Raw genomic sequence first — 22119 nt, forward strand, 5'->3', positions numbered from 1 at the left:
TGCAGCGGCTGCCAGGTGACCTTTCCTGCCCTTGATGGGCAAAGGTGGCCCAGAGAGCTGGGGGTAGGGACAGGAGACAAATGCTCACTCTTACATCCCTCCCTGCCCCTGCCCTCCTCCTATCCTTTCTTACACCCATCTATAAGGGTCTGAGAGAGTCTCTCTGAGTCACTGCACCTGTCCATCTGTCTGCCCATCCATGCCCCGGTGCCTGGCTGGACAAGTCTGTGTGTGTATGTGGGTGTGGGCATGGGGGGGGGGGGGCTGCAGGGAGAGAAGCAGTGGGGGATGGGTGGGGCAGTGGGCTGTGGGGTCAGAAAGGCGAATTCACATCTACAGGCCCTGACTCAGCAGCTCCCATTCTCTGGCTCCTCTAGTGGCCTTGGTGGGGCCAGCCTGAGGGTCTTTCCAAGGTCAGACTGGTCCTCCAGTCTGGGACATGGCTCAGGGATCTCTTCCCCGATCCCTAGGAAACACCCCCTGCAGTCCGGGTCTCCTCGTCCTCCACACAGTCTGGAGAGGAAGACCACTGGTGGGTGGGTGTCCTCGCTCATCTACTCAGTAAATGGCCACTCTGTGCAAAGTGCTTCCCGGGGGGAGAATGAGCCTGGAAGCAAGTCCTCTGTGTGCACCTGTTCCCCTGGGCGTGCACTTGCCTCCCGTGTGGAGGTACCTGTGTGCACAAGTTTGTATGTGTATGTGTATGTTCTTGGGCAAACATGTGCTTCCTGTGGGTAGCTTACCTGGGTGGGGCATTTCTGCAGCTGCCCCCCGTGTGTCTCTTTGGGAATGCCTGTGTGCACGTGGTTAGGTGTGCGTGGCTGTGAGTGTGCCTCTGGGTGCCCATGCACGCACTGGTGGTTGAATGTGTGTTCTTGTATGTTGTCTCTGGCGAAAGAAGCACCCACCTACCACTGGCTGTGCAAATCACAGACCCTGCAACAGAGATCAGGGTTTTGGGGTGAGGTGGCAGAATGGTCTGGTACACACACACACACACACACACACAGCCTCATTCAGAAGCCCAGTGCCCAACTTTGTGGTACACGCACCAGGTGCCGGGTCCACCTTTGATTGGCTGAGTGAATGAAGGGGTGTCCCCTTCCTCCCACACTCGTACACGCGCACAGTGATGTGGACACCCTCACAGGGAAGGCCTCGACCCAGCGCCCTCGCTCGCTCTGAAGCTCCTGGTTGTTGGGGGGGGGGGGGGTAAGAACAGAGAACTGGGCTGCTGCCAGCCTTCCTTCGGTGATCCAGGCAAAGTGCGGCCTCACCCCTGCCCCCGAACCTGCTCCTTCCCCAGTGCAGAGTTCCTGGCGGGACTGGGGGCCAGGCTGCAAACTCGGATTCCCATCAGGCAGGGCTGGGAAACCCCAAGCCCTTAGGTCTACCCCGCCTCCATCTCTGCCTTTCCCTCCCCCACTGCCTGCTTCCTCCTCCCCGCAAAGACCCTCACGCCTCAGCTCTAGGGGAAGCCAGGGCGCCCTCGGGCGGTGGGAAGCGGAGGCCATACTAAGGGCCGGAAAAAGCCCCTAGCGGCTTCGGGCAGGCCCCCTTCCCTAGGCTCCCGGCAGCCGGGGCCCGCCCCTGGGCGTAGCCAGTAGAGGGCGTTGCGGCCCGGGCCCCTCACTGGTCCCGCTTTCTCGGGGCCCCCCAGTCGGGGCCCGCAAGTCTCTCTTGGGCACGTCCCAGTCCTGGGCGCTGCTACATCGACCAGCCGGCCGAGGGGTGCGGGACCCGAGGGCCCGACCCAATAGGACAGAGGCTAGGGCGCCTGGATTCCAGGAAGAGACACTGGGGCTGGGTTGGGGGTCTGCCTGGTTGGGAGCCTGGGCGCCAAGGCTAAGCACCGGGAGAGGCGGGGAAGAGCTCGGACGCCCTGGGGCCGGGACGCCTGGGTCCCTGGCAGGGAAGGGAGGTGGGCCTGTGGAGCGGAGGGACTGGCGGCCTCCGCGCCTTCGCATTGGCTGCGCCGCTCGTCCGTTAGCGCAGAGTGGCCCAATGCGCGTGTCTGGGGGGCGGGCCCTGGTGCTGATGCTGCCGTCAGTCGGTGTTGCAGGGATGCGGCGGCGGGAGCAGCCGCCCTGACTCGCAGAGCATCCTCCACAGAGCGGCACCGCGGCGGGGCGGGCGGGCGGGCGGACGAGCCGGCGGGCGGGGACGCGGCGGGGAGCGAGAGAGGCGCGAGGCGGCCGACACCGCCGGCCCCGGCTCTGCCACCCGCTGGAGACGGGGCGGCCCTGGGGCTCTGATCCCCACCCTCCAGCTCTTGGCGCCCCCAGAACCAGGTAGGGGGGGGGGCTGCGGCGGAGACGGGCGGGGGGCGGGAGCCGATCGGGGGAGGGGAGCGACCGGAGGGGCGGGGGAGGCAGGAAGGATGGATTGGGGGGCGGGGGCGCTGCCGTGCTGAGAGGGCTGGCTGGGTGACAGCGAGGAGGCTAAGTGGCTTGGGGGGGGGGGGTTGGGGGTCGGAGGCTCCCTGTGGAAGGGGCACTGGCCCTGAGCTGGGGTGAATGGAGAGGGGTGAGAGGGAGGGTCGTTGGGGGAAGGGATGGGGCGAGAAGGAGGGGCATCTGGAGGGCTGAGAGGGAGGCTCTGAAGGGGGGTCCCCAGTCTGTGCTAGCCCCAAGGGCTGGTAGCAGTGTTCCTCCAGAGGGGCTGGGGAGCTGTTGTGCTCTGAAGGGTCCGCAGGGGCGAAACCAGCGAGGAACTGGGCTTGGTGGGAGAAGGAGAGGGCGCTGGAGAGGGGAAAGGGAGAAGTGGAGAGGCAAGGAGCAGGGGCCAGGCCAAGGGCTTCATACTGGGGGGCACCACTGAGGACCAGGCTTTCCTGGGGGATGGGAGCCAAGGGGAGAGGAGGTTATTGGGAGGGAGCAGAGGGGAAGGTGCCAAGGTGCTTGAGGCAGAGATGGGTCCGTGCCGGGGGGGAGAGCCGGGAAAGATGGGGGGCCTGAGGAAGAGGAGCGGAAGCTTGCGGGGGAAGGTTGGGGGCGATGGAGAGGGAGACTGGGAAATCAGTAGGAGGGGGCTGTGCTGGGGTGGGAATGCGCTGGGGGCGGCGACAGGGTTATGGTCAGAGAGTGCTGCAGGGAGAGGCAGCTGCAGGGCCCTGGGCCGGCTCCCCCACCCCCAAAGAGGAGGGGACCATTTCTCATGTCCCAGCCTCTCCCCTAGCTGAAGGAGCCATCTGCCCTGGGTTCTTTGGGCTGGGTATGAGCCCTTGAACCCTTGATGGGGCCCTTGGAGGCAAAATTGGCTTTTCGGGGGCTCTTGTCTTCTTTACTCTCAACCCCCACCTGAGTCCTGGGCGAAGGCATTCGGTGCCTCACTGAACAAGTGAGGGCTGGGGCTGGGAGGGGCTTGTTTCGTGGTGCCTGGAGGTGAAGGGGGTGGTTGTCCAGACCCGGAGGGATGAATCTTAGGGGGGTAGGTCTTGGCTGTTCAGTCCTCTCGACTGCCTTGGGGGTTTCCTCACACCCCTGGTTTTGTATGTGCTGGGGGTGGGGTGGGGTGGGTGAGCTCCTGCCCCTCCCTCTGTCCACCTGCCTCGTGCCTGGGTATTCCTTTTGGGGGACTTTAGGGCTCTGCGTTCTCTATCTTCTGCCAGAGAAGTAGCAAGAGAGAAAGGAGACAGAAGGAAGAAAGAGTGGAGGGAGGTCGGTTGGTCTGTTAAGCGCGAGGCCTCCTGTCCTGTGGGTGCTTTGGCCACTACTGTCCCTAACTCCTCGTGCCTCCGGGGACGCCTCCAGGGATGCTGGCATCTGAGGGTGGGGGCGAAGGGTCTAGCTGGGGGTTCCTTCATTCCTGCTGGAGGAAGTGTGCTCAGGCCCACCCTGTCCTCAGATCCAGGGGGGTGGGCGGGACTGACCCACAGGCAGAGGCCAGTGGCCACCAGGTGGCTGAGGAGTTCTCTCCAGGAGCCAGGGTCCGGTTCCGGCTTCTTGGCTTGGGCTGAATCCACACTATGGGTGCCTGGGAGGAGGGGGCTGGGTTCTGCAGGGGCTGTTAAGGGCCTCTCTTCCCTCCAGCCCTCAGTCTCTGCCCAGGTCCAGTTGCTCCCCCCTGCCCGCCCTTGCCAGTGACACAGACACCTTGACACCGATGCATACACTCGGCGGCACCCACCCAGACACACACCTACACAGGCACACACCTGCGTACACAATACACCTCCTGGCGGCACGCCGCCTACACTCCCCCGCCCAGAGAGGCTGCCACCTCGCTGCCTGCCTCAGAGACCTCCCCCGGGTGCCCTGCTCTCGTGAACATGACACACGCATGGCCCCTCCGTGCCCCCAGAGCCCCGGCACCGCACTGTCAGCCCTCACCCTCAAACGCACACACACGCACACACGCATCCCCCCATCCACTCGTTCGCCTCTCCAGGTTTCCACGGTCACGTCGGCACACCTGCACTCCTCCGTGCACGCAGCCCTGGGACACCCCTTCCTGGACACCCCCTGCCCGAGTACGCGTCGTTAAGTGCCGTGTTAGTTGCCTCGGGTCTTTGTGTGTGTGCGCGCACCAACACACACACACACACATATGCTTGCTAATACCCGTTTATGCCCTGGCTCCCCCCCCCCCCGAAGCTTCTCCCCACCTTTCACTTGCCCCTGCTCACTCCCATATCTTTGTACCCTGAGAAAGCCCCCCCGCCCCTACACACACCCCAGGGCCTCCCAGCTCTCCTGGCCACGACCACCATCCTTCCTGGTCGCTCAGCTGCACCTGGCCTTGCCCAGAAACTCCCATTTCTGGGTGCCCCCGCTCCCCAGCACTAATCCTCACACTCAGGGCCCTACCCCTGCCTGATGCTGGAACCACGCTGTCCATTCATTCCCAGCTCCGAGCCCAGCCCCCAGGGGGACGCCCGACCATGTGTCTCACACGCCACCTACCCTGCTGTTCCATCTGTCGGGGCGGCTCCCCACCCGGTCCCATCCACACCGGCTCGGAGATTCACTCGACAGATAAGCCAGCATATGCGTGGCACCTTAGCATTTACAAAGCCTTCTTGCTGCCACCGTGGGGGCACCACAGGGGCTCAGCTCTGTCCCTCGGTGAGCGGTGAGCGTCGGTCTCCTCATCTGTAAGATGGGGGTCCTCCTGCCTAATCTCATGGGGTTCTCGCGAGGACCAGATGACAGGAAGAGTAGCAACTGGTCAGCAGGGGTGTTGTGCTCCTACTGTGAGCCTGGCTCTGGGCTAAGCGCTCTGGACTTCGTGGAGTTGTCAGGAGTGTAGCAGCTGTTTGCATCACGAGCGTACAACCTTCCACACGCATGTGCACACACCTGTCACGGATACCTTTAGCAACACCCCCAGGGACCTCGTGCTTACCCACAAGCCTCACCCACCCCGGCCGGTGTCCCCCAGGGGTGCACAGCACGGGGATGGACAGAGGGGTGAGCTCCCCGCTCCCACTGCCTGCCCCCAAGCTCCTGGCACCTGTGCACCAGCCCCCACTTTGCCGAGTCATTCAATTGTACCTCACTCAGTCCCCAGCCCACCCAACGCCTCAGCCCCACACACCAGGCAACAGCCTCGTCATGCACACCTCCAGCTGCCCAGCCCTTCTCTCCACGCACAGAGACCTGCTCGGGGGGTCCCCGTGCACACACCCCTCGCTTCCAGCCTGTGCTGCTGTGGGACTCCTCTGGTCTTCAGACTTTCTCCCATCTTCCTCGGCAGGAGGAGGTTTGCAGCAGCACCGGGGAGGGTCCAGGGGGCGAAATTTGAGTCCCAGCCCTGTCACTTCCAAGCTCTGTGACCTTGGGGGAGGGCCCTTTTCCCCTCTGAGTGTGTTGCCTCATCTGCAAAAGGGGGCAGTGATCAGACCTGCCCTGACCATTTCCCTTGCCCGGCCCTGGTGGAATCCAGGGAAACATGGGACACGCGGAGCTTTGTAAATTGCAAGGTGCCAAGATGAGGAGTTTGAAATGTGAGCATTAATGCAACGTACTTTCGTCTCTGCTAGGCGCTGTCCTAAAGTGCTTTACGTATATTAACAATGCTAGTGTTGCCTCCGTTTTCTACCTAAGGAAACTGAGGCCCAGAGAGGCTGAATAATCTGCCCAAAGACACACTGCTAGGAAGAGGGAGAGGTGGCATTTGAACCCAGGCTCCAGAGTTAGTGCCTCCGATCACTGTCTTGTGTTTGCCCACTGCTAAGGTGTGGCCGGATGCGGGCACGCTCTGAGTCTTTCCAAAAAAGTCATCAGGGCTGGCAGGAGGGAGCAGAGAAGGGAGGTCAACCCACCAATCCTGCCCGAGGTTTTAGGGAGGCCCTCCCAAAGCCCCACTGATCGAAAGGGACCTTACGGCTCAAGTAGTTTGATGTCCCCTCCCATGTGATTCAAGAGCCCCCTCCTGAGCTCCACTGAGCAGCAGTCACCCGCCTCAGCTCACACACCTCCACAGAAGGGGGACTCACCCCCCCCCACCCCCCGGAGGCAGCCTACTCCGCTGTTGGATGCTTTAAATTGCCAGCAAGTTTCTCTTTAGCTCGAGCCAAAATCTCCCTCCCCGCAACACGCACTTCTCCCACCTGTCCACGGGCTGCCTTCTGGGGCCACCAGAATGTGTGTAAACCCAGCTCTTCCTCCCTGGCGCCTGGGGGAGGCCCCTGCTGTCACACTCCCAGCTGGCATGAGAGGGAGCTGGCGTGAGGGGAAGAGAGCCAGAGGGAGGCTGGCATTCCCGAGGCTGGAGGTGTGCGTGTGCGCGTGTATGGTATAGATGTGGCTGGAGATGGGGTGGGTGGATGCTGGGAGAGGGCCCCTGGCCAGGGGCTCTGCCGGCATGGGGGCATGGACCATCTCTTCCTCCTGAAGTTTGCGTCCATTTGCTTAGTTGGCACTGGCGGTGTGGGGAGGGCTGAGGCTTTGGGTCAGGTGGAAGGCCCAGGTCCTGAACAGTGGGTACAGTGGGAAGCATCTAGAATGGAAGGCCAGCGACCTTCGTTTTAGTCTTGCTCTGCTGTGTGGCCCGGGGCCAGTCACTGCCCCTCTCTGGGACTCAGTTTCCACCTCGGAAAAGGCGAGAAGGATGACCCCCCCAAGAGCTCTGAGGCCTGGGTTTTTCAGCCCCGGGGGCAGACGGAGTCTGGGGTGTCCGCGAAGGGCAGTGGCCCCTGTGGAGACCAGATCAGAGAAAGGTGGGCTCCAAGCTCAGCGCGTCCCTGTGGCCTGTGCACAGTGCAAGGGGGGAGGGAGGCAGCAGACGCTGGAGCCAGCAACGTCTTACCTACACGCACTTGGGCCAATGCATTAATCAGTCTAAGCTTAGTCTGGGGCGATGAGAGCAAGTCCCCAAACTGTGGGTGAAATGAGACAGTGCGCGTGTGTGGTGGTCCGGCCAGGTGCCTGGCGCGCGGCGCGGAGCCCAGAAGTTGTAGCCCGCACGCCACGGTGGCACTGGCCTGGCCTGGCCTGGCCGCGGAAGGTGAGAAGGAGGCTGTCAGCCTAGAATGACCTAGGAAAAGCCTGTGGGAGAGCGTTCAATGGGCAAGAGAGTAGGCCAGGGGCCTGATCCCCTCCCCCTCCAGCTCCCATCCCCACTGGCTCAAGGCTGCAGAGTCCTTCTGTGGGTTGGGGGCACTAGGGAGCTGACTGGGGGCAGAGTCCCACATGACATGGGAGAGGTCAGGTCCCCAGAGGAACAGTGGCCCCGGGCCCAGCAGTGGCTGGCAGTGTGCGCTGAGCTGACGTCAGTCAAGGACGGGATATCCCGAGGCCGCTCTGGCCCGTGTCCCTGCACCGGCAGTGGGTGCTGGAGAAGAAGAGTGGGTCTTGGGGAGCCAGTGCCTGGTCTGTGGGTGCAGGGGGCTTCCAGTGCACTGCATGGGCCTAGGGGAGGGGCCATTGCCTTGCACAACTCCAGGGGCCACCATTTACTTGATGTAGCTGTGCAAGGCCAGCCCTGGCCCATGGCTAGGAGATCTGAGTCCGGAGAGCCGTGTACCAGGAGTGGAGGAAGGTTCGCAGGATTCCCCCTGCATCGCGGGAGGAAGGGTGGGTTGGAGGCGGGGTCAGCAGAAGCTGGAACTGCAGGGTGGGGTGGAAGGGACCCAGGTGTCCACTTAGCACGCACTCCTCTTGGGGCCATCTCTGTCTCACAAGCCTGAAGCTGCTCCCAGGGTCTCTGGGTCCCTGGAGAGAGGACCCAGGGAGGGCTGGGGCTTCCTCCTGGCCAGCCCCGCAGCCCCTGTGCCCCGGCGCTGAGCCAGCCTGGCCTGTGCTGCAGAGCTGTGGGCTGTGGGGAGAATGAGTAATGAGTCTTGAGGGGCCCTGGTTCCCAGACCCTGCCCTCGCCCCTCCCTGGAGACACCGCACAAACCCAGCCTCTGCCCCCACCGCGGGCTCACAGGCGCTGTGAGCTGTGTGTATCTGCTCCCTTCCCACACTCTCCTTGCACATCTTGGCACACACAGCCACTCTCTGTCACACGCTTTGCCCACCCCCCACCGCCCCCCACAACTGGCCTCCAGGACCCAGGCGTCTGCCTCCCGGCCCTCTGGAGGCCTCCTCACCAACCTTCACTCTATCTGTCCTCTGCCAACTTCCGGAACAAGGGGGACCTTGCCCCTAGGCTTTCTCAGCAAGAAGCCCCCTGCCAGCTCCCTAGAGGGTTGGGGGATTGTGAGTATGGCAGGGGGATTGGGCTGGGGGTGGGGCAGGGGAACTAATCCCCTCCCTCTCCCGAGCTGAGGGGTGAGAGTGGACAGCCTGCATGAAATCCTATTCCCTCTGCTAGTGGAAATCGATAGCTAATTAATTCCCTCCCCAAAATGTGTCCGGAGGTGGGGGTGGGGGTTGGGGGAAGGCGGAGAGAGACTGAGACCCCAGCAGGGGAGGGAGGAAGGACGTCACTTTTCTGCCCTTCAGGCCTGTGCCTCCGCTGGGGGCCTCCCTGCCCCTTCTGGAGAAAAGGGGGAGTTTGGCCTTTCCCTCCCCCAAGCCTGAGGGTCCCCCTCCTCTGCCCTGGGCTGGGGGCGCATGTGTGTGGGGGTAAGGGCGTCAATCAGGCTGGGAGCAGGTGCTGCATTTAATTTGATTGGCTAATTAGCCCGCGCATGTTAATTATCTCCATTACCCAATGAGGAGAGGCAGTGGCAAAGCTATATATAACCCGGACAGTGTTTGGAGGGAGAGGGGGCTGTCTGCCTGAACCGTCTTCTGTCCCCTGCCCAGGAAGGGGCAGTGAGGTGGGAAACTTGAGTCCCCACTGAAGCCCGTAGGACTGGGGGGTGGTGGGGGTAGGTGGGTAGGGCAACAGTCAGAAGAAGCCAGATAGAAGGATCTGAGAACTGGGCTTTGAGGGTCTCTTGGAGATAGCTCCCCAAACCCTACCCCTGGTCTCCTGGGACCTTCTCTGCCCCCTCTTCCTTTGGCACACATGTCACTCCGACCATCCCTGCCTTCCGATGACCCTCTGCTCACTCCCCTGCTATGGATTTTTAGGGGGCCCCTCGCTTTCTCTCTCTCCCTTCGTACCCTTGCTCCCATGTAGAAAGGAACCACACCCACCCAACCTTCTCCTGCCCCACTCTCCTCTCCTTTTGGCTCCCACTGCTCTGAGTGAGACCTGCGGCTACCCCACCCCTTGTCTCCTTTGTGGAAGGCTGCAGTCTGACACATGTGGATCTAAGTCCCAATTCCTGCTGACAGGCTGTGTGACCTTGGGCAAGTCCCTAGACTTCCCTACGTACGCTTCCCCAGTGGTCAATGGGACTTCTCAGAGCGATTAAGTAAAATGCCATTGGTAAAAATGCCCAGCCTCCAGGGCCTTGACAAATGCTGTTTGGATTTGGAATTTAATTTTCTCTAGCTTCTCTCTCCTTTTCTCCCCATCAGGCCACCTTTCTCCTCCATGACTCTTCTGTCTCTGTCACTTTTCGTGCCATTCCTCTCCTCAGCCTTCAATCTTTCCCTGTCCCTTCCGAAACTTTGGGCCCTCCCTGCTTCTCTCCCAGGCTTCACCCCACCTCCTTCCCTTCCTCCCTCCCCAAAATAAAATCAATGCAATATTCAGGAGGGTTGTTGGATATAAATAATTACGACTCGGAGTTTAACGAGATGCAAATTCCCCTCCCCGGTGTGGGGTATAAATTGCTCTCTGACAGCCCGTTACAAGGGTAATCATTTCAGAAAGGCAATTTTATGTAAATGAGCCTGCCTGCCTCCTGGTGGCTCCCCCAGCCGTGGATGGGGAGGGGGTGGAACCCAGGGGTGAAGAGAACCCAGGTATTGGGCCAGGCCCGAGGCTGAGGACTGGGAACTGGAGCTTGAGGGGACAGACAGACATTTAGGTTTGTGGGCTGGTGAGCAGTGGGGTTGGGGCCCAGGAAGGGGCGGAGTGTTGTCTGGGGGGAATCGGGGACGAGGAATCAGATGCTTGTACCCTTGTGTGGATGGAGAGGGCTTGGGGCCTGGATGTCTGGGTCACAGCTGGCTTCTCTCCCTTGCCCCCTTCTCAGCCAGGTTACCCAATGATCCCATTGACGAATTGGCATTTAATTAATCCCAATGAATTATTTAGCAACTTCATCCAGCATCAGGAGCTGATGAGACAGAGCCGCGACTGGCTGGCGGTGGGAACACCACACAGAGGTTGGGTGACTCAGAGAGGAAGGGCCTGGGGTCACCAGCTGGCGGAGGGTCTCCAGGCCTCACCCACAGGAACTGGCCCGGGTCGTGACGGGAGACGGGTGTAAGGGCGGCTGCACTGGGCTCCTATGAACTTTAAGATGCTACTACCCACCCGCCCACATCTCAAATTAATAATTACCCTAATGAGTGCAAGTGTTGGGCCCCCAGTTCTATCTATGGTGGTATCTCTTGTTCTGGGACCCTCTCCAGGTCAGGGCAGACCCCTCAAGTCCCAAAGGGAAACCATCGGGTGCCTGCCGGTGTGATGGGGGGAGTCACGACCCTTGATCCCTTAACCCTTTCCCCTCCTCCGAACCCCTCCTTAACCCTTTTCTCTCTGTTTCCCCGCAGGCATCCCTCCCCCGTCTTTCGTCGGAGCCCGCAGCGGGGGAGGGGCGCCTCCACCGCCGCCCAGGGAAGCCGGTACCTGGGCCTCTGCGCCTCGCCCCGCGGCCGGGCCCATGGCACTGTGAGCCGGCGAGGGAGCCCCGCTCGGCGCGGGGGGCGCCCGGCCCCCTCCCCGCCCCATGCGCCCGCGGCTCTGAAGCCTGAGCGGGGCCGGGGGCCGGGCGGGGCCGGGGCCGCCGGAGGCATGGCGGCCGGGAGCCCGTGGCGGCCGCCGTCGCCGCCGCCGCTGCTGCTGCTGTTGCTGCTGCTGACGCTGGCGGCGGGCGCGGGCGGCCTGGAGTTCGGCGGCGGCCCCGGGCAGTGGGCTCGCTACGCGCGCTGGGCCGGCGCGGCGAGCAGCGGCGAGCTCAGCTTCAGCCTGCGCACCAACGCCACGCGCGCGCTGCTGCTCTACCTGGACGACGGTGGCGACTGCGACTTCCTGGAGCTGCTGCTGGTGGACGGGCGCCTGCGGCTGCGCTTCACGCTCTCGTGCGCCGAGCCGGCCACGCTGCAGCTGGACACGCCGGTGGCCGACGACCGCTGGCACATGGTGCTGCTGACCCGCGACGCGCGCCGCACGGCGCTGGCGGTGGACGGCGAGGCCCGCGCCGCCGAGGTGCGCTCCAAGCGGCGCGAGATGCAGGTGGCCAGCGACCTGTTCGTGGGCGGCATCCCGCCCGACGTGCGCCTCTCGGCGCTCACCCTCAGCACCGTCAAGTACGAGCCGCCCTTCCGCGGCCTCCTGGCCAACCTGAAGCTGGGCGAGCGGCCTCCCGCGCTCCTGGGCAGCCAGGGCCTGCGCGGCGCCGCCGCGGACCCACTGTGCGCGCCTGCGCGCAACCCCTGTGCCAATGGCGGTCTCTGCACGGTGCTGGCCCCCGGCGAGGTGGGCTGCGACTGCAGCCACACGGGCTTCGGCGGCAAGTTCTGCAGCGAAGGTGAGCAGGGGGGTGGCTGCTGCTGGGCGCCGGGGGGAGGGGGTTGTGGGGGGGGGGGTGCTCGGGAGCGAGCGGCCGCCTGCGCGCGTGTCCTGGGGTCTCGCGGCCTGGGGGGGCGGCTGCGGCCGGCGGGCGCCAGGGCGTGTGAGAGTGTGTAACCTGCACGCGAGGGTCGTGAGGCGGTGAGGACACCTGTCCCAAGGAGAGGGAGCGTGTGGCTAGCCAGTGTCCCGTGTGGGCGTGGCCAGTGCGGGCCCTGGGGCCACCTGTGGGTAGGGCTGTGTGGTCTGGTCCTGTAAGGGGCTGGCGAGAGGATGAGGGTCCGGCCCTTGGGGGGCCTGTGGCGCGGGTGGGGGAGGGAGTATGTGCTCTTGATTTGTGTGGGCGGGGTCTTGTGCGCGGGGACTGCGGGGGGCTTAAGGTCTGGGGCCTGGGGCGGAGTCCGTAACTAGGCCCGTGTGGACCGCGAGGCTAGACGGGGTGCCGGACCTGGAGGGTGAGAGGCCGGCCAGAGGCGGGGCGGGGCGGGGCGTGAAGGGCGGTGGGTGGGGCCTGTGTGGGCGGGGCCTGCGAGGCGGGGGCGCGGCGGGCCCTGGCGCTCTCGGCAGGTGCTGCGGGCAGAAGCCTGTGAGTGTTTGCGAGTGAAGATCTGGGAGCGCGGCGGGTGAGGCCGGGGCGGGACCGGAGGATGAGGGCCTGGGAGTGGGGAGAAGGGAACGCCGGCGCTGCGACGGCAGGTGAGGGAGAGTGGGGATGGCGGGGTTGTGACTGGAAAGGGAGCTTTGGGGAGGGAGAGCTTTCACCAGCGCCCCAGCTGCGAGAGGCGGAGCCGAGTGATGTGAGGGGCCAGGGACTCTGCGGGCTGTGGTTCAGGAGGATGGGGAAAGGGGGACTGGAAGGCATCTGTGGTACTTTGGCTGGCGAGGGCGTGGGGGAGACGGTCCCCATCAGTTTGGGAGCGGGGGTGGCCGCAGGCATGCTTTCCCCTGCCGCAGACCCCTAGAAGCTGCGGGCCACCTAGCAGCTGTGTGTGTCTGATCCCCTCCCCGTCCCTCCACCCCTGCCCAGCCGTAGAGTCTTTTGGGGAGCGTGTGCGGGTGCATGTGTGTGCCCACAAACTGGTGCGGCTCTGGGACTGCTCTGGGGGTGGGTGTGCTCCTGGCTGCCGGCGTGTGGACGGCCACCCCAGAAGCTGAGTCTGCAGGTGTGGCCCTGGGTTTGGGATGCACAGTATTTTGACTGTGTATCTGTCGCTGTGGTAGAGGGATCCATGAGGAAAGCGTTTGGATTGCTTTTGTGGGGTTATCTGTACCAAGGGGCGGGATGTATCTTCAGGAACTGTGTGTATGAAGTCACCTGACACCTTCTCACCTTTTCTCCCAGGAGTTCCGGTGCTCCCTAAACTGTGATCGTGTGTGTCTGTGTGTGTTTGCCAGCACGCAGAGGCTGCGAGTCTGGCAGTGTGTATATTCCGTGCAGATGGTCTGCTTGACTAGTAGTGTTTACAGATAGGAGTCCAGTGCCTAGGAGAGTGAATAGTACACACACGTAAGGTGTGTGCTCAGGCGTAGATACCCGTGTGCGTGTGTTTTAATGCAAGACCTCAGAGACACTGGAACTCCGTAAGGAATCTTTCTTTCCATGACTTTGAATTTGATCCTCTGGTCTCTATGACCTTTCCCCTCCAAGCCTTTCTAAGAAAAACAGGACGGTGGCATCTGGGTGGCTCCGTCGGTTGAGTGTCTGAGTCTTCATCTCGGCTCAGGTCATGATCCCAGAGTTTTGGGATCGAGCCCAGCATTGGGCTCCGTGCTGAGCGTGGAGCCTCCTGAAGATTCTCTCTCCCCGCCCCTCTCTGCCCTCCCTCTCTCTCCCAAATAAATAAATACATAAATAAAAAGAAAATGGGATGAACCACCCCTCCAACTTGATGGAAGGGGGATTTGAGTTAGAGAGAGGTTACAGTAGCCCATCTCACGGGCAGAACTGGGCCCGAGCGTATGAAAAATGCAGCCAGAGGCACACTGGTCAGTCAGAGGCCTTGTGTCCATTCCCTGAAGGGATTTATTGGCCAGAGGCTCCTAGTGAGTCACACGAGGTGTGTGCTTCTGAATATGGGCCGTGTGGGTGTGTGGCAGAGATGTGTTGGCGTCCGTGTGTGTGGGAGGGACAGGTGTGTGTATCACGGGGGCGTGTTGGATGTGTTTGGGGCGAATGTTCGCGTTAGCTGTGTTGGAGCTGGGAGATGGCTGTGTATCTGACCCATTGTGTGTGTGTGTGTGTGTGTGTGTGTGTGTGTGCGCGCGCGTGTGTGCGTGTGTGCGCGCGCATGGGGTAGCTGTTGTGGTTTGTGATAGTGGTGGTGCTTTGTCTGTGATAAAAGGGCAGGGATATTCCTCTCTGTATTCCTTGCACCTAATACAGTACCAGGCACTTAGTGGGTGTTTGATAAAAATTTGTGGAATGAATTAAGAGACATTAATAAGCATTTGAGAGAATCAAGTCTTGGGCGAGGCTGTATGTGTACATGAAAATCTGTCCGCCGATATTTTCAGATATATGTTGGGGGTTGGCATGGGGTTGTAAGCACTGATTGTGTCTGGAGATGACAGGTCCAGTGACAGCCCTACTGATTGGCCTTCCTCTCCCCACCCTGTGACCTCATTCCCTCTCCTTACATTTGTTCCTATTTCCTGGGCAGCTTTTGCGATACCCTGTGCTCATTAGACTTCTTCTAGAACATTCTCATCCAGCCGGGATGAGAATTCCATCTCATTTCCCATTCCAGGAAAGGAATGCACTCCCACCCCTGGGTTTTGGGGTTGAGGATGAAGACTTTGAGGGGAATATCTCCTCATCTCTGAGATAGATCTCAGGGCCAGGGTCCCCACGTTTCCCCAGAAGTTCCAGTTATTTCATTATTAAATTTTTTTTTAATGTTTATTTATTTCTGAGAGAGACGGAGACAACACAAGCAGGAGAGGGGCAGAGAGAGAGGGAGACACAGAATCCGAAGCAGACTCCAGGCTCTGAGCTGTCAGCACAGAGCCTGATGCAGGGCTCGAACCCATGACCTGCGAGATCATGACCTGAATTGAAGTTGGACGCTTAATCGACTGAGCCACCCAGGTGACCTCCAGTCATTTCATTATTATCTGCTTTGAGTGATTCTCAACTTTTTTGAGATTGTAGGCGTTTTTAAAAAAAGTTTATTTATTTTGAGAGAGAGAGAGAACATATGCGTGCATGCAGGGGGTGGGGCAAAGAGAGAGGAGAAACAGAATCCCAAGTAGGGTCTGTGCTGTCAGTGCAGAGCCTGATGTGGGGCTTGAACCCACGAACCGTGAGATCATAACCTGGGCCAAAACCAAGAGTCTGATGCTTAACTGACTGAGCCACCCAGGTGCCCCAAGATTGTGGGCATTTTTAAAGGTCAGTCATTCGCAGTACCCTTTCCAAATAGTAGTTATTTTTGTATCCGTTTGCTGTGAGGATGGATGGCTCAAAGCTACTATGAATTCAGGAAAGCTTTTAGATGACTTTGATGTTATGTTTGCCATTGTGGTTAATCAAATATACCTTAGAAAATTTTTTTTAGCTTTATATGCAAGACATATCAACCTGCCTTCAGTACTTGGTGTACATAGTACACCCGCTGCCTTCCTGAGCTTACCCATTGACTGAGAACTTCCCTGTTAGGATATCTGGTTTTTTGTTGTTTTTTTTTTATAGTTTATTTATTTCTTGTTGAGAGAGACAGAGACAGCGTGAGCAGCGCAGAGGAGGGGCAGAGAGAGAGAGAGAGAGAGAGAGAGAGAGAGAGAGAATCCCCAGCAGGCTCGCACTGTCAGCACAGAGCCCTCGGCGGGGCTCGAGCTCACAAAAGCGAGATCTTGACCTGAGCCGAAACCAAGAGTCAGACGCTTCACCGACTGAGCCACCCAGGGGCCCCTCATGTGCGTGTTTCCTAAGTTTGTCGGTGATTCAATTCAACAAGTAGTTATTGAGGCCTCCTTCGTGACGGGCCATGTATTGAGGGCTGAAGGGGAGCCAGAAATGAATAAGACACTGCTCTGGGAGTTGACTGTTTAACTGGGGAAACAGATTAAAAAAAAAAAAAAAAAAAGCAGTCCAGTCTGTGGTTAAGAGCACAGATTTTGCAGCCAGACTGCCTGGGCAGTGACCTTGGACTTCAGCTCTCTCCACCCTGGTTTCCTTTTCTGGAAAATGGGGGTAATAACAGTACCTACCTTACAGAGTTGTTATGGGAACTAAGTCAGCTAATTCACGTAAAATGCTTAGAATAGCGTCTGGCTCATAGAAGATGCTCAATAAACAACGGCAAAAGAACAACACAAAATTGTGTGGTACGTGCCCAAAGAGATGCAGCTAGGCAGTGCAGCTTAGTGATTAAACCCCAGACTCCTGAGGCTCAGAAGGGGGTTTAAATCTGACTTCTGCCCTCACTGGGCCCGTGACAGCAGGTGGGTGCCTCACGTGCGGACTAATTTGTCCTTGTGTGTAAGTGGGGCTAAGCAGGCTTGTCTCACAGGTCTGTTGTAGAAGTTAAAGGAATACCTGGTACACGACTAGAATGTACTACTCTCACAAGCAGAGTGCCCTTGGGGTTTTTAGGAAGGGGATAGTTTACAAGTTGGAGGGCGGTGATCAGTAATAAGATGCGTGCTATTGAAGACTGACCTTGAACACGGATGAAGAAGGTTGGGTTGAGGAGGCCCCCATGTGCAGGCCCTGGCAAGAGCTAAGGCGTGGAAGGGAGGGATGTGTACGTCATGGCCATTGAGGGGCGCCAAGAATATAAGGCAAATAGTGGAGTCGAAAGCAGGGGAATCAGGGGCACCTGGGTGGCTCAGGTGGTTAAGCGTCCGACTCTTGATTTCAGCTGAGCTCACGATCTCACGGTTCGTGAGTTCGAGCCTGCATCTGACTGTCAGTGCAGAGCCTTCTTGGGATTGTCTCTTCCCTCTCTGCCCCTACCCCATTGCCCTCTCTCTCAAAATACATAAGTAAGCTTTAAATAACATAACATAACATAACATAACATAACATAACATAACATAACATAACATAACATAACATAACATAAAGCGGGAGAAGCAGGTTGAAGCCAGGTCTCGGAGTTCTGACTTAAATCATTCAACCAACATTTACTGGAGGCTGTGTACGGGGTATCGGCAAATGAAGCCACAAAAGAATTTTGAGCAGATGTAGGAATCAGCAGAGCTCTATATCAGAAGCTGGGAGTGGGGTGTAGAAGGATTTTGGGGGGCAGAGTTAGGCAGTGGAGAAATCGGTCGGGAGATAGAAAAAGATAGTTGGGAGAGACTTGGGTGGTCGAAAGAGATCTTGAGGCCCTGGACCCAGCTTGTCTTGGGGAGTGGCGAGGGAGGGTGGCGGTACTTGGGAGCTGTCGCTGGAATCTTTAGGACTCTGCCTCTTGCGGGGCAGGGAGGAGTCAGAGGTGATGAGGTTTCAGGTTTGCTGCGGTGGAAGGAGGTAGAGGGGTGAGAGGAAAGGGGAAGCCGGGCGGGGAGCCGCGTTGGGCCACAGATCACGCACGTGTTGAGCTGCATTGCCCCTCAGTGTTCTTAGACGGAGGCATCCAGGCTGCTGGAAATGTGGAGACCAGAGCTTTGAGCCGGAGGCAGGGCTGCGGAGGGAGACCCTGGCACCACGGGCGTGTGTGGAGAGAGAGAGTCTTTGAAGCTCTGGAATCAGAGGAGGTGGCCAAGGAGAAGGTGACGAGACTTCAGAGGAGCCCACAGTTGGGAGGCGGAGGGAGAGGAGTGGCCGCGGACACCGCCAAGGAGCAATTGGAACAAAAAGAGGAGGAATCACACAGTCAAGGGGGCAGAGCCCGGGGCCTCACAGCTGGTGAGCGTTTGCTAGGTGTCTGGATGCCTTAGGTCATTTTCACTCCTCGATATAAGGGAATCTGAATCCTGCTGCCCCCCACCTTTGTCCATTCTGCCTCCAAAGGCTCAGGCAGCGGGTGAGCTGTGTCCGTGAATTGCTTGCCTTTGGTTTATTGGGGTGTTTAGCGACCGTGTTTCATCAGAAACCAGCATCCCCCCCCCCCCCAAATTCTTCAGGTCACAGCTCCTCCCGTAAGCCAGGATGTGATGAGGGCATTACTGTATTTGTCAGCCAGCTGTCCCCGCACTGAGAAATCGATCGGTAGCGTGTCAGTCTCCCGGAGCCCTGGGGGAGGAAGTCACCCTGGGAAGTGGAGCGTTATCCCACTTAAAATACACAACTCACCAACAATGAAAGAGCATCCCGGATGGAGATCTTTCGGAGATATATGTTGCACGCCCCTCTGCCTCACTAAGCATAATATTTGGAGAGTGATTTCACCTTTTCCGGATGACTCAGGGTGTCGTGATTCCCCTCAGGTGTGGGATGGCACTGTCACACAGTGGTTCGTTCCTTCGTTGAGGTTTGTCCCTGCCTGAAATGATGCCTGGCTGCTGTACTTTGGATTTCTTATATTAGCTCTTGCTGATTTTTCCCCCTCTGCCCTTGCGAGGAGTTGTCAAGGAGCAGCCCACAACCGTCTCTCTTTCCCTCTCTCTCTCTGTCTCTTTCTCTCTCTCTCCTCTCTGTCTCTCCGTTTGCGAACTTGGAAAAATCAGCATTCCCAAGCGTGTTAGGCTCGTGTGTCACCACCAGTAAGTGGATTCTGGGTAAGGTCCGAGAGGCTCCCCTATGCGAAAATAGCAGTCTTTCAGGCATCACTGTTAAGGACGTTCGTTTCGGCCGCTCAGAACTTTTTCTTTTCGTTTGTTCCAGTCTTCATCACTGTCCTTGATTATGAACCTGCTGGGATCTCGAGTTCGTGTTAGGCAATACCACGCATGCCCTCTGGTGGGGCGGGTAAGCCCCCTGTGTGTGAAAGGTGACTACTTGAGGTCACGTGATGTGGGATCACCTCTGATACCGAGGGTCCTGACAGTTTCTGCTGTAGAGACGGCTCCAGGCTTGAGAGAGTAGTGCAGGGAGTGACTGGCGTAAGAGCCCAGAGAGAAGACACATACTCACAAGGAAAGCCTCCGATGGCAGAGTGGCTAAGAGCGAGGGCTGCCCCGGGGGTTGAGTCTGGCTTTGCTACTTGCTGTGTGTGTCAGCTTGGACCATTTACTTAATCACATTGGTCTTCAATGTCCTACTCTGTAAAATGGAGGCTATAACGTTGCCGTAAGGACTAAATGAGTCATACGGAAATCCTTTACAACGCGCCAGGCACTATTCTAAATGATCGATAAGTGTTACCGTGATCATTAACCCTGGTGGTCAGAGAAGGCTGCAAGGAGGAGGAGGGACTTGGCGAGATCTTGAAGGCGGACTGAGTGAGATTCGTGGAAGTGGAAAAGATAGGGCAAGGGCTTTCTCTCCAGGTGAACAGCCTGAATGAGGAGTCTAGGGGATGTGAGTAGTGGGGCAGGGTGGGTCGGGGCGGATGAGGAGACCAGGATTGCTGTGCTTGGAGGGAGATAAGATCAGAAACTGTAGATTAAAGTCGGCATCTAAAAAGTCTTGACTTCCAGCCAAGGATGTGGCCCATTGGAAGTATTTGTTTTTTAATTTTCTTTAACCTTTATTTATTTTTGAAAGACAGAGAGACAGAGCATGAGTGGGGGAGGAACAGAGAAAGAGGGAAACACAGAATCCGAAACAGGCTCCAGGCTCCGAGCTGTCAGCACAGAGCCCGACGCAGGGCTCGAACCCACGCACTGTAAGATCATGACCTGAGCTGGAGTCGGACGCTCAACCAGCTGAGCCACCCAGGCGCCCCGTGCCCCCCATTGGCAGTATGAAAGCCAGACAGATGTGGGTTCAGATTTTGGGTCTGTTCCTCACCAGCAGTGTGCCTACTGGGCAAGTTTCTTCCACCTTCTAAGCCTCAGTTTCCCCAATCTCTACAAGAGTAGAAACAGTGTGCCCTGCTGAGGTGGCGACGGCGAGGAAGTGAAACAATGCGTGGAAAGAGCCAGGAACACTTGAAGTACTCGGTATGTGAGAAGTGTTTTTGATTATTCATTCAACAAACATAGGCATGCCTTTTTCTGAGCCAGGAACTGTGCACACAGCTGGAGGTAGAGATGAATGAGACGTTGTCCTTGCTCTTGGACGTTACACAGTCCAGTCAGGAAGCAGACATGGAAACGCGATCGCAATGGATATACAATAAGTGAAACGATAACACAATGTGCATATTGAAAGCTGGCACAAAGGCGGGGTGGCCAGGGGCGCCTGGGGGGCTCAGTCGGTTAAGCGTCTGACTCTCGGTTTCGGCTCAGGTCGTGATCTCACAGTTCGTGTGTTGGAGCCCCGCATCCCGCTCCCCGCATCCCGCTCCCCGCCCCCCACCCCCCCCCCCAGAGCAGAGCCTGCTTGGAATTCTCTTTCTCCTCTCTGCCCCTCCCCCTACCTCCCACTCCCCCTCTGTGTGTGCACTCTCTCTCTCTCTCTCTCTCAACGTAAATCAACTTAAAAAATTTTTTAAAAGGGGCGCCTGGGTGGCTCAGTCGGTTAAGCATCCAACTTCAGCTCAGGTCATGATCTTGCGGTTTGTGGGTTCAAGCCCCACCTCGGGCTCTCTGCTGTCAGCATGGAGCTGGCTTTAGATTCTCTGCCCCTCTCTCTGCCCCTCCTCCGCTCACACGCTCTTCCTCTCTCTCTGTCTCAAAAATAAACATTTAAAAAAATTAAGAAGAGGGTGGCAAAAAAAAAAAAAAAAGAAGAGGCGTGGCTAGCCTTGACTGGGAGGTCAGTTGGGACCACGAACAGAGGTGTAACTGACCTGGTCTTAGAACAAGAGTTGGCTTTCTCAGGCAGCTGAGGGTGACAGGAGTGGGGATAGAGCACGGCGTTTCAAGCCGAGGGAACGGTATGTGCAGAAATGTGGCACATTAGGGAAATGGACAGCCGTGGGTGGGGCTGGAGCCCGGATTGCTGCAGGAAAGGAGGTGGGAGGGAGGCATGGCCCAACTTTGCATGTACTTTCCTGAGAAGACTGGACTGTTTCCTGGAGGCATTAGGAAGCCTTGGAGGTTTTTTTATTTTTTATGTTTTTTAATGTTTATTTATTTTTGAGAGGGGGTGGAGAGAGAGAGAGAGAGAGAGAGAGAGAGAGAGAGAGAGAGAGAGAGAGAACACCAACGGGAGAGGGGCAGAGAGAGGGGGAGACACAGAATCGGAAGCAGGCTCCAGGCTCTGAGCTGACAACACAGCCCGACGCGGGGCTCGCACTCACAAGCGGTGAGATCATGACCTGAGCCGAAGTCAGACACTTCGCCGACTGAGTCACCCAGGCGCCCCAGCCTTGGAGGGTTTTAAGCAGGGTTGTGACTTGGTTGGACCACTGTGGTTTGCGGACTATGAATTGTAGGGGAAAAGACTGGCTGTAGGGGGAGGTCACTTAAGAGGCTTGTTAATGTTCCGAGGGGAGGCTTTGAGGGGGGGGTCTGGACTTGGGGGTGTAGGGGGGATGGAGGGATGAAAAACACTTCCAAGGTTTTAGAAGGTGGAAGTGACAGGACCGGGCGATTGTTATGACAAAAGGGCAAGGCTGATTTCTGGGTGCCTACCTTGATCAGGGAGACCAACCAGGGGGAGGCTCCGTTGCAGGAAACCAGGGGTGAAGGGTGAGGGCGTGGGCTATGATGACCTAGGAGCGCAGTGATCAAAGTCAAAGGTGATTTTGTGCTGCGGGGCGTGCTTCCCTTTCTGCCCACAGGAGTAGGTACTACACCAAGCTCCTGAGATCGCTATGGGGCTAATGTGTGAGATGCATGTTGAGGGTCATGGGCACTTGGGCACTTAGCTAACTAACGGCGTCTTGAGCCTGGCAGAGTGGGGGGGCACATGCTGGGTGCTCAAGGAGCGTTGGCTGAAGGCAGTGCCTTTGCCAGATGCAGGGGAATGGGCACTTTGTGGCGGGGGTGGAGACAGGCATGGCTTTGGCGCTTGGAGGTCGGGGAGCTGTCTGAGTAACCTCTGAGCAGACAGATGGGGACGCCGATCTGGCATCCAGGGAAGAGGCCCAATCTGCAAACACAGGTTTGGGAGTCCTTAAGCCACGGAAGCGAGCTCTGGCCAAGGAGGGCAGGGGG

General features: G+C 58.6%; 1 protein-coding gene across 30 annotated transcripts in view; it reads left to right on the forward strand.

The window, feature by feature from the left end:
* Window positions 1–2049: 2049 nt before the first annotated feature.
* The window catches only part of NRXN2 (neurexin 2), a 108808-nt gene continuing 88738 nt past the window's right edge, over window positions 2050–22119 (forward strand). For 19 of the 30 annotated variants that reach the window (XM_053899485.1, XM_053899498.1, XM_053899487.1 and 16 more), the window contains exons 1-2: window positions 2051–2291; window positions 11007–11983. In XM_053899485.1, coding sequence (XP_053755460.1) covers window positions 11248–11983 — 736 coding nt within the window. In that variant the 5' untranslated portion in view covers window positions 2051–2291; window positions 11007–11247. Of the gene's footprint in view, window positions 2292–11006; window positions 11984–22119 lie in introns of all 30 variants that reach the window. The other 11 variants (XM_053899505.1, XM_053899510.1, XM_053899506.1 and 8 more) reach the window with 1 other exon arrangement.

This window comes from Panthera pardus, unplaced genomic scaffold (genome assembly GCF_024362965.1).
Source record: "Panthera pardus isolate Hobbes unplaced genomic scaffold, ASM2436296v1 HiC_scaffold_12, whole genome shotgun sequence".
Lineage (NCBI taxonomy): Eukaryota > Metazoa > Chordata > Mammalia > Carnivora > Felidae > Panthera > Panthera pardus.